The sequence below is a fragment of the Ursus arctos genome, unplaced genomic scaffold, assembly GCF_023065955.2.
Source record: "Ursus arctos isolate Adak ecotype North America unplaced genomic scaffold, UrsArc2.0 scaffold_33, whole genome shotgun sequence".
Classification (NCBI taxonomy): Eukaryota; Metazoa; Chordata; class Mammalia; order Carnivora; family Ursidae; genus Ursus; species Ursus arctos.
The window spans coordinates 5,133,311-5,148,060 of NW_026623019.1; the positions used below are offsets into that span (position 1 = coordinate 5,133,311).

The 14,750-nt window shown below is 42.1% G+C and overlaps 1 protein-coding gene across 5 annotated transcripts in view; it reads right to left on the reverse strand.

The window, feature by feature from the left end:
* The window catches only part of PDCD1LG2 (programmed cell death 1 ligand 2), a 110,742-nt gene that overhangs the window by 37,468 nt on the left and 58,524 nt on the right, over positions 1-14,750 (reverse strand). For all 5 annotated transcript variants that reach the window (XR_008956838.1, XR_008956837.1, XR_008956839.1 and 2 more), the window contains exons 5-6: positions 13,141-13,275; positions 8,878-8,927 (exon numbers count right to left, since the gene is read on the reverse strand). Coding sequence is in view for 2 of the 5 variants with exons in the window: in XM_044391212.3 (XP_044247147.1) it covers positions 8,878-8,927; positions 13,141-13,275 (185 nt within the window). In the remaining 3 variants the exon portion in view is untranslated. The remainder of the gene's footprint in view (positions 1-8,877; positions 8,928-13,140; positions 13,276-14,750) is intronic.

The following is a 14,750-nucleotide window of genomic DNA, read 5'->3' on the forward strand; positions in this document are numbered from 1 at the left end:
CTGTGCCATGGTGGACCTGGGGGTTGTGGTCAGTTCTCAGATGGAAGTTCCTACGGGGAAGACAAGAGTCTCACGCAACAATAGAAAACAACAAAAACACAGACATCTGATCAATTGTTGAGGGTATGTAGAAATCCGGCTTCTTTAATTTTATCCCAAATTATGCTAATGAGAACAGTTTTTTGAATACCTTATCTCCAATACTTGATTATAAAAATCTTGGAGTACTAATGTTGTGCTTCATTCATCCTTACAATTCCCACATAGCTGACCTGAGAGTCATGCAAATAGCAGACAGGACGTGTTTCAGAGTGAATGAGAGAATGAATACCACTATCCTGGGAATCATAAGGCCTTTTACTTTTCTGTCGTTATTTCATTCAAGAAAGTCACTTAACACCCCTTGGCCAAATCTCGCCGTCTGTAAAATGAGGAAGTCAGGTTACATGGTTTATAACTGCTAACAAACCATGTCATGATGACTAGGATAACTCTCTTTTAAAGGAAGCACGATATATATCTATGGTGTCAGAATCAACTCCTGAAGTTATATTGGTTGACAGCTTGGTTGCCTGCATGAGGGCAAGAAGCCATGGGCCGAGACCTGATCTCTTACATCCTCGGTGTATGTATCCACTCCTTCTAGGCTCACTGGGTTAGGAGCCTCTGAAAGGCAACTATGTGCCCTTGAAAGAAGACTCCCTAGGGTTGATGAAGGGGTTGATGAAGTTGATGAAGGGTTGATGAAGACCCAAAGGAGAGTTCTATACAATGCATTTGATATGCTGGGAGAGGAAAGAGATGATATATAGAATGAGAGATGAGGATAGTGAGATCATTCTTTGTCTAACAAGCACTGCTGGGTACTTAAAAATGATATACTGGGAAATTTAAAAATGTATTCAAGTACAAAGAAAATTCAGAAAACATAAAAAAAGAAGACAATACAAACTTCCAGTGTAAAGACAATAATTATGGGCATTCAAACATTTTCACTTCACTTCTTTGGGAGAAAGGGGTGTGGTGGTATATTAAAAACATTTTTTTAATAGAATAATGATACAGTAAGTATATATTTGTATTTTACCCTTCTTTTCTTTTTGTTATATAGAAAGCATTTCCCCATGTTATTCCTCAGAAACAGAACTGTAAATGGCAGTACATGCTGTATTAAGTAGAGGTTCCAGTTATTCCCTGTTGTATCAGTCAGGATGAGACTTGATTATGCTGCAGTAACAAACAATCCCCAAATCTCTGTATAAAAAACAGAGATTTAGTCCATGTTCACTGAGGGTCAGCAAGGGGCTCTGTTATTTGTAGTTACTCACAGACCCAGGCTGAGGAAAGAATCACTACCTCAAATGTTGCTGTTTATCACACTAGACAAAAAAAGAAAATACAGTAAAGCACAAGCTAGCCCTTATATCTTCAACCCAGAAGTAACACACGTCATTTATGCTTATATTTAGTTGGCCAAAGCAAATCACATGACCGCACCTAACCACAACCTAATTGTAGAGAAGACCAATTTTACCATATACAGAAAAGCAAGAGATCCAGAACTCTGTGAAACTGCACTAATGACCACCACATCCCCTACTGAGAAAAATGGCAATGAGCTATCTCTTTGGCCACATTGAGTTTGATCTGAGTCTTTTGATTTTATTATATAAAAGTGAAGGCCTTGAAGGCCCATCTGGGAAGACTGAGAAGTCTGGATTTGGATTTGCACAAGAATAAGAACAGGCAACACCTCTCCCAGAGTTGCCTAGAAAGTTCAAGGCAGAGCCATGGAGTGGAAAACCCAGCTCTACACACAGCTGTCGCCTGAGCTAGTCCTGCTGGGCACTCCCACATGAATTGGGTCTCATGTCAGTCTCTGTTCAATGAAGCAAAACCACCAAGCTCTTCCCTTCTTAAGTGGGAAGGGAGAATATTTACCTGAGCAGAAGTCTTGTCAGACATATGTGTCAGGGCAAGTCCCAAGACTCCGTCTACTAGGTAAATGTGACTAAGAGCGGGGGGGGGGGGGGCGGGGAGGGGGCGGCCAGGATGCCGCCTGCACAGCCTGCGACCTGACACTGTCTCCACAGAGGTGGCTTGGGGGTGAGGCAGAGTGGGACAGTAGAGGATGGGTGTGGGAGAGTGAGAGCCCTGAGGGCCGTGAGCTGGCTGGACCCCAGTGGGGCTCTGTCCTCAGACTTTATGAAGCTGAGATGGGAGCTGGTGGTAGCATTAGAGCCTTGAGAGCAAGACCGAGTACATTCAGTGTGAGGGAAGGCATAGAGCCATGGAGAACTTCTGGGTCAGGAGCCAGCACACGCTATCTGTAGGGCCGGATTGTAAAATATTTCGACTTTATGGGCTATATTGTCTCTGCTGCAGTCCCTCAACTCTGCTGTTGGAGGCAGGGAAAGAGGTGTGAGGTTTGGGGGACAATGAGGAAACACTGAGCATGGCTGTGCTTCAATAAAATCTTGTTTACAAAAACAGGAGACGATTTGGCCCCCTGGCTGTAGTTCACCCACTCGTTTTGAGTTGACACATATCAATGGAGAGCAGAATGTTCACTTTGGTCGACCATCATTTCATAGGTAGCTACTGAAAGTATAACACATCCTAGGATGTAATAGTCTTTGAAAGGAAGAAGAAGACACTGCACCTGCTTTCTAGAAACGTGTAACTCGGTCCTCTGGGAACAGCAGATCCTATTCAATGTAAGCTATTAGATAGCATAAATTTTATAATTAATATAGTTTTCTTATTTTTCAAGACTTTATTTATTTATTTGTCAGAGAGACAGAGCGCACAAGGAGGGGGAGCTACAGGCAGAGGGAGAAGCAGACTTGCTGCTGAGCAGGGAGCCAGACATGGGGCTCGATCCCAGGACCCTGAGCCGAAGGCAGACACTTAACTGACTGAGCCACCCAGGTGCTCCTATACTTACTTTCTTTTAATGAATATATGACATATAGAACATTAATGTTTATAATCTGGTCCTCTGAACCTAATTTTACTATACCCAATACCTGTTTTCTCAGGATAAGAAAAAAACAGCTTAACAGTAAGTGACAAATCAAGGGGAAATTTATAAAATATATAGCAAGTAATGGGTTACTATTAGCTCTAAGTGAAGACATAAGTAAAAAGATGGACAAAAGATGCATAGAGAGTTCCCAAAAGAAGATAAAACCTATACATTTATGAAAATATTTTATCTCACTAATAACTTTAAAATGCAAATTAAAATAATAATGATGGGGTTGCTTGGGTGGCTCAGTCGGTTGAAGTGCCCGTCTCTTGATTTGGTTCAGGTCGTGATCGCAGGGTTGTGCAATTGGGCTCTGTGCTGGGTGTGGAGCCTGCTTAAGAGTCTGTCCCTTTTTCTCCCTCCACCCTTTCCCCTACCTCCTGCTCACACACACTCTCTCTCTAAAAGAAAGAAAGCAAGAGAGAAAGCAAGAGAGAAAGAAAGATGTACAGTTTTTAATTTCTAAATTAGCAAAATTTAAAAAACAGTAATACCCAGCATTGGGACAGGTGTAATGATAAAACTAGCTCTTTCACATATTGCTAGTACAAATTGGTACAACTTTTTAGAGGGCAATCCAGCAATACATTTTGAGAGTCTTAAAAATGCCTATAGGTTTACCCCAGTAATTTTGCATCTTAGATTTTTACCCCTGGTAATAATTAGAGCTGCACATAAAGATTTATGTATAAGGCTATTATTGTGATAATACTTAAATAACAAAAATGTAAAACGACTCTATGAGGTAGACATGAAATGTCCAACAAAAGGGAGTTAATAAGATAAATCCCAGTCCATGTATACAATAAAATATGGGAGCCGTTAGTTATATTTTCAGCACATAACTAATACTAATGACAAAATTAGGTTAAAGAACTATATCAAGCTATACATATTATAATTTAACTTTATAAAATTTAAATACAGAAAAATGTTAGAAATTCAAGCAATCTTAAGTATTAACCATGGTAATCTGTGTGCAATGGATTATACGTTATTTTTATTTCCTGTATGCCTTTTTATTTTTCATTTTGCTCAGAAAAAATATGTAATTTAAAAAATGTTCTGAAAGTTGTATAAGTTATTTATTTTTGAGCTGGCCAACAACTAAAATTAAGCAAGATTTATCTTTTAGTAGTGAGACAAATTCGGTCAAAATCAGTTACCTCTTACATTTACTGCAGAATAAACTACAAGGAGTGCAGACAAATGGACAGTAAGACAAATCATTTCCAAACCCCTCAGTTTAATTTTATCAGGGAATTTTGGTGACAGCGTTGTTCCTCCCCCTCCATATTTACTTAGCTATTCATTATTTCAAAACACATGAAGTGCAGGATGCTGATACCACACACATCCTTTTGTTGCTGAAAGAGGCAGTGAGCTGAGCAGAAGACCCTAAACAGTGAGTGTGCAAGCACATGTGGGGTGGCGGGTTCATGGCTGACTGGGTTTTAGACAAGAGCCCTGGCCTCTCGGACAAATCTGTGACCAGATAATAGAGAGTCACATACTTCTATTTTTTTTAAGGCTCAGGGAACTCTGACAAATTCACTTACTCCAGCCAAGACTACCCCCCTCACACTTTGGTGCCTGTGATGATTAATTTTCTGTGTCCACTTGGCTAAACTAGTGTATCCAGTTGTTCGGTCAAAGTTAGCCTAGATGTAGCTGTGAAGGTATTCTGTAGATGTGATGAACGCTTGCCATCAGGTGACTTTAAATGAAGCAGATTACCTTCTAGAACGTGGGTGGGTCTCATTCAATTAGTTGAAGAGCAACAGCAGAGATTTCGCAGAGAAGGAATTCTGCCTCAGACTGTAGTATAGAAACCCCACCTGAGTTCCCAGCCTGCAGGCCTACGCTACCGTTTTGGGATTCCATATTTCACGTCTTAGCTGAACTTCCGGCCTGCAAGCCTGCCCTACGTATTTCATACTTGCCAGTCTCCGAGTGGTTCTGTGGTTCTGTTTTTCCGGAGAAGCCTGAAGTACCCCTCCCTCAAAGACAGGCATCAAGTTTTCTTGGCTATCCGAACAGTGGGACCCAGACCCACCTTCTTTCCATTCCCCAAATCAGTATTTCCCTGTCCTGCTCCCTGTTCTTCCCAGGCGACAGTCTCCAAAATGCTAAATTAGTTTTCCATTAAGAGTCAACAACTGGTGAGCAACTTCATAGGGAGGAACTTTAAAAAAAATCTACTGAAATCTAACACATTGGTATTAGTGTTGGCAAAATCATAAAACGTTATGCTAAAAATGAACTATTCCACCACCATTGATCATCGTCAATTTCTACATTTAAATCAATCCGCAAACAACTGAATGCAAATGGAACACGTAGAACACAATATAATATGTCAGCATTACCTAAGTGTTAAAATATGTATGTACGTGACATAGAGAAACACAGATAAACACAAAACTGTTTTTGAAAAAGAGCATCTCTTCCACGTTTGGCAAATATATGGCCAAGATCTCTGTCTTCTCCCCATCCAAAGCAGACATCATTCATCAATCACCACACTCCCCGCCTAGAAATGGTCTCCCAAACCATCCTCATCTCTGCCCTAGGCACCTTCTGAACCTGACGGGAGGCCTGTTTGCCCTCCTCTGCATTTGGTCCAACCTTCTCGGTTCACAGGTGACAAAACTGAAGCCCAGAAGGGGGTGGATCTTTCCTAAACGTGCATAGCTAGCTCACAGAAAAACTTGAATCTTAACCTCTTGAATCTTAATCATGACCTCTTTTATATAAAAAGAAATATTTCAGGCATCCAACAGAGTATAAGAATAATATCATCAATGGATAGTAAGGAGGGCACATATTGCATGGTGCACTGGGTGTTATACGCAAATAATGAATCATGGAACATTGCATCAAAAACTGGGGATGTACTGTATGGTGACTAATATAATAAAATAAAAATTATAAAAAAAAGAATAATATCATCAACATCTGCATACCCACCCCCCAGGATAATATCAACATCTGTGTGCCCACCCACCAGGAAAATATCATCAACATCTGCATTTCCCACCCCCCTGGATAATACCATCAACATCTGCGTGCCCACCACCCAGCTGAAGAGGTTAAATTCGGTGTTTATAAATTCCATGCTGTTTTTGTACCTTTACTTCACATGACTGTTTCCATAAACACTACATAGAGGTTCTTTGCAAGCTTTTAAACTCTGTAATTGCCAATATATTGTCTATGTCTTTCTGGAATCTATCTTTCCTCTCAAAATTGTATTTTTCAGAGTTATCCATCTCAGAAATACATCCAGTTTTGGTGCTTTCATTTTAGTTGCTATGTATACTTCCTATTCACCTATTCTCCTACTGATTCACGTTTGATTATTTCTAATTTGTTGCTCTTGTAAATAGTAATATCGGGAACATTCCTATGTGAGTCCTCTGTGATGTATACCAAAGCGGCCCTGACCTCTTAACAGTATACCACATATTCTCAGGTAAGTGCCAAGGAGGGGTGAAGAAGAGAAAGGAAGAGCATCATTCTCTCACCTCCTTGACTCTCCCCTCCCCAGGTTCGAAGCTACAAAGGGTAACTATATATAATCAGTTGGGGGGAAAGAGAATTAGTCTAATTTCTTTAATTTGACTTTTGACCAAGATATTTTATTTGAATTTCAGATACTACTGAAAAAGGGTATGAGATTTTTCTGTTTATAAGGAGATGTATTGTTTAAAAATGGGTGTGATACTGTTAATCCAAAGAAATCACACTATTAACAGTGCAAAATTCAGACCATGTGGGGGCCATGGGATGGGACATTTAGAATGGTTGCAAGCCTTTGAAGATTCCTCAGTTCCTCAGATGGACAGCTCTGCCTTCGTTACTCAGATTTCAAGCTCTTTCTTTTTTTTTTTTTTTTTAATGATTTTTTATTATATTATGTTAGTCACCATTCAGTACATCCCCGGTTTCCAATATAAAGTTCGATGACTCATTAGTTGCGTATAACACCCAGTGCACCATGCAATACGTGCCCTCCTTACTACCCATCACCGGTCTATCCCATTCCCCCACCCCCTCCCCTCTGAGGCCCTCAGTTTGTTTCTCATAGTCCATAGTCTCTCATGTTTCATTCTCCCTTCTGATTACCCCCCTTTCTTTATCCCTTTCTTCCCCTACCGATCATCCTATTTCTTATGTTCCATAGATGAGAGAAATCATATGATATTTGTCTTTCTCTGCTTGACTTATTTCACTTAGCATTATCTCCTCCAGTGCCGTCCATGCTCTTTCTGATGATACTTTCTCTCTAGGACAGAGGCTGCAACTGGTCATTGATGGGCTCAATTAGCCTATGGACATATTTTATTTGCTTTGTTTGGTATTTGAAATACTTTCAGGAAGCATTTAATAACCAGGACATTTTACATAAAAATCTGGTTTTCCATCTTCTCTGACAGCATTAGGCTAGTGCTAAATTGACAGGGAATATGCCCTCCAATTTGTCACCATTCCCGATCCGGTATTAGAGTGTCCTTTTTACTCATTTCAGCACCTGCCTGGCCCTGTGGGCATCTGAGTTTACTATCACTGCTCTCAAGACTTTCACTATTTCTTCCTCACGTTGAGCAGTTGAAGGAGACACTTACACAAAGACTAGAGCTCATGAAACTCAGGCCAATGTTGAGGCTGCTCCCATGGAAACTCACCTGTAGACCAAGTGCACCCATCTACAGGGACACAGGAGTTTTGTTTCTCAAGAAACAGATGTTTCAATTAGGATGACCAGCATGAATCTAAAGCTTTTCTGAGTCAAGAAAATCTCACTGCTGATTCAGAGAAACTCAGCATAACTGGACCTCAAATATAGTCCAGGCCTGAGCTGCATTTGTTCTTTGGTTCTGTGCCTAGGGATGAGTATGACGGTAACAGGATGTATATCGTGAGTGGGCCAATTTCATTCCTTCCGGTCATATTTTGTGCTTATGAGTTGTCATGTGTTCTGTATCAGCCAGACACAGACCCTGATATTGAATGTTTTCTGGAATTGTTTTTACAGTTGGTGTCTCTGGAAATTTACAGATATATTCAGCAGAATTCTAAAATGACCGGTTCTGAATGTTTTGAGTAGCAGATAACAACGTTATTTAGAACTTTCTGTGAATTGCCTATAATTTTGGTGAACTCATGAATTCGTGTGTCACACCACGTGATTCCTAGATTACAAAAGGAAAGGTGGTTTTCCCAAGAAAGCTAGAAATATTTGCAATATGACCCGGGCCTGTGGGTCCCCAAAACAGCATTTCCCCAGGGTCGAAGCTTTTCATCCAACCAGCCTGAATGATTTTAGCAACTCCAGTTCTCCAGAACTCCACATCACATCTTTTCCCACAAATTCCAGCTCCAAGCCTGTCAGCCTCATGAAGAGACCTCTACTCCCCAAGCATTACAACCTTGACCCACAGTCGCCAACAACGTACTTAGTAATTTTTGCAAAACCACGAACTGTTGACTGCTTCATAGTTGAATATCTTTCCTTGCTGTTAAGTGTTAACCATGTGTCTAAGTACCTGAGCCCAGATGTCCTGGTGCTGGAGTGCTTAGGAACAGAGACAGACCAAAGGCTCTACAACTCTTCGTGGCTATACAGCAGATACCTTTTTTCTCCCAAGAACGGTATGGAACAACGTAAATTTACAACAGCAGCTAGCTGAAATGCCACTCAACAGGAAGATTCCATACAGGCTAAAACTATTCAGTTGCCCTTTGTGCATTCACAGAACAGGGGCTATTTCTTAATTCAAGCTGGGGCTATTTCTTAATTCAAGATGGGAGAGAAAAAGTTAAGAAAAATCATGACTACTCACAGCTCTGTCCACTTCCCTCCTTATGGTGGTGACAGATTTTTTTGTTGTGTCTGAAAAAGAGAAATCCCGGTGATGGAATAAGATTAACGAGAAAAGTTTTCTGTTTCTAGACTAAAAGATGGGAGAATAAAAAGTTGATCCAAATAAATCACATGTAGAAGTCCAAATGTGCACTGTGGCTTGAGACCTTAGGCTGAATGACAGAGTAAAACTGTACCCTTAGGTGAAAATTGCAAACAAAGCAGTCCTCTACTTTCTGTTCCTTTCTCAGCCCCTGGTCCCAGGCACTCAAAGGCTGAGGGACTGCTAACTTGGGTATTCAGCCCAGGAAATGTCCAGCTTCAGAATTCTCTCTCCTTTTTCTGCTTTGCTCTTGACTGCCACTTCCTTCCTGTCTGCCCTACACAGAGCAAGAGGCCTAATCAATCAATTTACACTAAGGTGTACATGACAGATACTGTTTCAAAGCAAGTCGGGAGGCAGAGGCACAAGTTCACATAATGGAATGCTGCTCACCACTGTTTCCCCGGTTTCATCTCTTTTTCAACTTCTTTTTTTTTTTTTTTTAAGATTTTATTTATTCATTCAACAGAGAGAGAGAGAGCCAGCGAGAGAGGGAACACAGGCAGGGGGAGTGGGAGAGGAAGAAGCAGGCTCCCAGCGGAAGAGCCTGACATGGGGCTCGATCCCAGAATGCCAGGATCACGCCCTGAGCCGAAGGCAGACGCCTAACGACTGAGCTACCCAGGTGTCCCTCTTTTTCAACTTCTGACGTCACATGCTCCCCCCCACTCTGATTTTCTTGGAGCTTGATACCCATGTCCCAAAGTTGCCTGGGTTCCTGAACTCAGTGCATCCCTAATTCTGCTTTTGCTCTGCACACCAGATTTTTAGGAACTCCCTCATGACAATGCTAACCTTGGCCTGGACTTTGAGGGCCTCCATCCAGCACTGCTGTCTCCTCTAAGAGGATTCACATTTGAAAGGAGCCTAAGAGTTAACCCTCAGAAATTGCCCTTGCATGGTAGAGTTTCAGGGCAGTCCTCTCTAAAGCTTGGGGTTAGTGCTGCCATTTTGTGGTTCTTATGCAACCATCTGCCAACATATTTGGTCTTTGGCTTAAATCCCTGTAAAGTCCTGGCTCAGTATTTTAGGGCATTGCCATTCAAAGTGTGGAGTCCGTGGGCTATTGGTGGTAGGTGACCTACTGCTCACCAGCCCACAATGAGACAATTACAGAGATTTAGCATAAACATTTAGAAGCTTTTATAGTAATTCTTTTACTGTGTTTTTTCCCCCTGATATTTATTGAAATGTCATATATTTATTGAATCCAGCAAATACTGAGCTTATATGTCTTTTTATTTCACTTTTTAGTAATTCCGTTTTTAGTATATATTGCAAAAGCATTGACCCTATCGTATTAGAAATATAAAAATAAATGGTTCCTTACCACAGAGAGGTTGAGAAATACTGTGCTTAAAATCTGCAGGCCTGTCCTAGAGATCTGGTCTCTATAGCTGGTGACTCTTCCTGGATTCTGTTCTTGGCTTTGCCATTGGCTCAGCCAACGATAAAGTCACTCAATTCTTTTGGGTTGAGATTCTCTCCTTCCATTGCCCAAAATAATACTATTCAGATTGAGTCAATTTTTCTTAAGCACTTTTTTAACAAAAGGCCACACATTTTAGTGTCAGACAGATCTGTGTTCAGACCCCAGTTACATGACTTTAGGAATACTTTCTGAACTTCCATTTCTTCATCTGCAATATAGACACTACTCCTTGTCTCAAGCAGTTTTTGTAAAATTAACTGAAAAGGAGTTTGTAAAGGGTCTAGCCCAGTGCTGTCTAACGGAACTTTCAGCAAAGATGGAAATATTGTATATCTGCTCTGTCCAATGCAGTGACCTCTAGCCCCATGTCACTGTTGAGCACTAACAAGGTATAAGCTCTTAAAATGTGACCAAGGAATTACATTTTTATTTAATTTACACTTAAATAACCACGTATGGCTATTATACCATACAGAGCAGGTTAGTGGGTACCTGCATACAGTAGGTTCAGTGTAAAATTTATTGAATGTCTACATATGCCAGGTAATGATTCAGACAGTGGACATATATTAGTGAATAAGAGAAACACAGCCCTTATGCTCATGAAGCAGAACTTGACATTATTTTTACAAAAGAAGTTGCCAGATTCTTCTCCAGAATTTAGTGAGTCACCTGGAGCCCTGAACTGTTGGGGGCTCATCTTAGGTAGAGATGGTTAGGAGAACCTTTTATGGACTGATCCCGGCTGCCCTCCCCACGCATCATGGCGTGCAGAGCTGGTCATTGAGACATAGGTGGGTAAATGTGTTTAGGAGCCGAGGAGCCTTCTGGACAGAAAGGGGCTGAGATTGCCACCCTTTTACTTGACTCTCTCAGATAGATTGAGAAGTTCAGGATGGCACTGGCCCTAAGAGGAACTCAAGAGAAGGAAGTTAGGACTGGCATCCCAGGCTTAACATGAAGGCCTTGAGCCAAGGAGGCTGGCCGGGCACAGTTGTGTTTAAAGCAGGAAGCCCCTTAGGCCTCATTAGCTCTTGAGGGTCTTGCTTTGGGAGCAATGGCAGAACATGTGAGGGGACCCAAGTTGTCATCTTGGGTCACTCTGGTCTGTGTGGGGATCTGGACCAGCAAGCCTGGTGGATGGAGACCCTCCCTCCCCAGAGGGAACAGAGATGTGTATGGCAGGAGTAGAAAGAGCAGCAGCTCAAAACCAGGGCCCTCTGGGGAACTGACCTGGCTCTCCAGGAACTTCCCTGCCTGTTTGGAAGCAGCATCCTTGTGGGCTAAGTTAGCCTCCCGACAGTCCGTGGGAGGTAGGGAAGTGGAAGCTGTGAGAGGGAGACATTGGACTTCTGGCTAAGAGAGGCAGGTGGGTGCTCAAGGAATTAATTGGAAAATTAAAAGGGATGCAATTGCATTTGGAGCCCAAGGTATTAAAACAGGTCCTAGATATCTAAGTGTGTGCTGAGTGTATTCAAAGGGGACGTAGGTACCATGGAAGCATCTCACAAGGGGATTTGCTGTAATGGGTGTGATGAGGGGGCAGAATCAGGGGAGGCCTCATGAAGTGGCAGCTTTGCTGAGATTTAAAGGATGACCAACTTAGGTGAACAAGGAGAAGGAAGTACTTTAAGAACAAAAGCTGAGTATGGTGAGATGGCCTTCCTCTCCATTTCTATCATTTCTCTCTTTTTTTTTCCTTTTCCCCTTCTTCCTCTTTTCCTCCCTCCCTTCTTCATTTCTTCCTTCCTCCTCAACCCTCACACCCATTTCTGTTGACAATAATTCCTCAGATTTTATAGTAGAGGGTTTTGTGGTTAGCACCCAAGTTGGGGCATACATAGGGCAATGATATCTTATGGCAGAAGAGAATATAGAAGTTAGACTGTAAATGTAGCATGATGACCACCACATGGGAGGGTTTTAACCCTCCCAATTCTCAAATAGTGACCACCCCAAATTTCTATTGAATTAATCCCACGTATCATTTCTTTTCTATAGACAAGGCCATGTCTAGACTCTGGGAGGAGCTCATTGGGTCCTGACAAAGGAACAGTTTAGGAAAGCGCCAGACAGTCTGCAGATATTGTGGCCAGGGTTCAAATGTTGCACAACAGGAGTGGGTGGGTGACAACAGGACAGGCTGAGTAGGGACTCCTGAGGAGCTGTTAAAAGACTTCAGGGCACCAGCAAAACAGGTGCTTTTCCTGTCCCAAATGGCCTCACACACTTTTCTCCTTTCCTTACCAATGAGGGGATTCAGATTCCTGGGGGTTGGGGGGAAGGCTTAGCCCAGCTAACACCCAGCCTGGGGAAATGAGGGATGAGAACTGAAGGAATCCTCTGAAGTGATCTTGGCATCCTCCCACCAGTGAACTCTGACTACATAGCAGTCTGCATTGCCAAAACAACACTGATCTCATGAGGCTAATGACACTTCTTAGCTCAAAGAACAAAGTAAACTATTTCAGCACAGGAACAAAACATTCCCTTTAAAATACTCAGTATGAGGATTTCAGCTCACTGAAGACTAGAGCCATTTTCTTCTGGGGAAAAATCATCAGGATGAGTCCCCTAAGCCCAAAGTGATGCACAAGCCCTGAGGAGATTTGTGTGAAACTGGGAAGCTGAAGGCCATTGGGGCAAAGCAGAGCCTCAACACTGCAGACCCCCAGTCCATTTGGTTCCCTTGAATAAAACTCACTTACCTTTTCTAAAAGAAAGCTTTTGGAAGAGCTGTTTTCTTAGGCCTATCATCGTAGCTACGAACATCAGAGCAATGATGAAGGAAGGGATGAAAACATGAAGCAGCCAGTTTGAAGAGATGTCAACTTCTTTGCCACCTGGTTGGAAGAAAAGCACCAGAAACCCATTACAGGGTACCTTAGAGGTAAACCAACAAGTTGGCCATCTGAGTAGGTTACAACCAACACGGCCAACACGCAGCGAGCATTTATTCCATGCCAGGTACTGATCTATGTGTGCTGCAGGTACTGGCTGGTTTACTTCTCACAACCACCCTATGTAGCAGGATTTGCAATGAACCTCATTTTACTGGTGAAGAAAATGAGGTGCAAAGAGTCTAGGAAACTTTCCCAAAGCTACACAGTAAGAGACAGAGCTCTGATATAATCTAGGCTGTCTGGTTCCAGATTCCGTGTTTTTCATCATTCTGATACATCTGTCTATCTGTCTGTCTGTCTATCTATCTATCTATCTATCATCTATCTATCATCATCATCATTTTTCTTTCCAGTAGGATAGTCCCTCAACCCAAACATGTCTTCTCTCTCTATTGTCAAGCATTTGCGGTGCTCAGAATCTATGCCATTAGTCATTCAATTTCAAGAATTAACAGGATCCTTTTGGGAAAATACAATATTGTAGATGGTGTTAACCAAAATCCAGTCATTCATACCATAGTATAAATTACTACAACGAGCCCTTTCCTTGGTTCAGCTAATCAGTGTTCTGGCACTGAGGAAAATGTGAGCTTAGTAGAGAGGTGAATGAGAAGAGCAATTTTGGAGACAGGGGAAGGCCTTGTAGAGGAGAGCTCTGGGTATCTATAGGTTAGAATAAGGGCTCCAGACTGACAATGGGGAGGCCTGGAGGGGGCTTCATAATAAGAAGTAGAAGAGTACCCAAAGTAAGCTGTGCTCTTTCCAAGACCCTGAATTTTACCCCATGGTGTAACTTCTACAGAATAAACACAAGAGTCTGGTCCAGGAAAAAACTGGCAAAACTGCTGGGGAGGAAGGGCTCAATCCTGCCAACTGCCTTCCCTCTCCCCCATCTCAATGCAATCTGAGAATCATAGATCATTTTAGCTGAGAAGGAATTAGACATTATTTAATCTGAGCCCCTCATTTTAGAGTTCAGGAAGTAAGGCTCAGACATGCTAAAATAATCTATCTGAGGTTATCACTGCTAAACAAGTAGCAAAGCCAGGATTGCAAGCCTGGATCTGTTTGCTCCAAAGCTCAGGCCCCACAGTTATTTGTCTCTATTGAAAACAGTGTGGTGAACAGTAAGGAAAAAAGGATTCAGAAGCCTGGCTCATCTACACACTGGATAACCCGCACTGACTACAAATGCTTTTACTTTTAGGAAGTGCTTATTAAGCACCACTGCAGTAGCACTGGGAGTCAAGGAGCCCTGGGACCTTCAGTGTCCTCACAACAGGGAAATCCCTACCTCAGCACCTTTGTGCAAACCTGTTGTGTCCTTTGCAAGTTCCTTCACAACCCCTTCCATGTACAGAATTTCTACTCAACCCTGAAGACTTTCTAACGATGAACATTGGTCTGCTTAGATT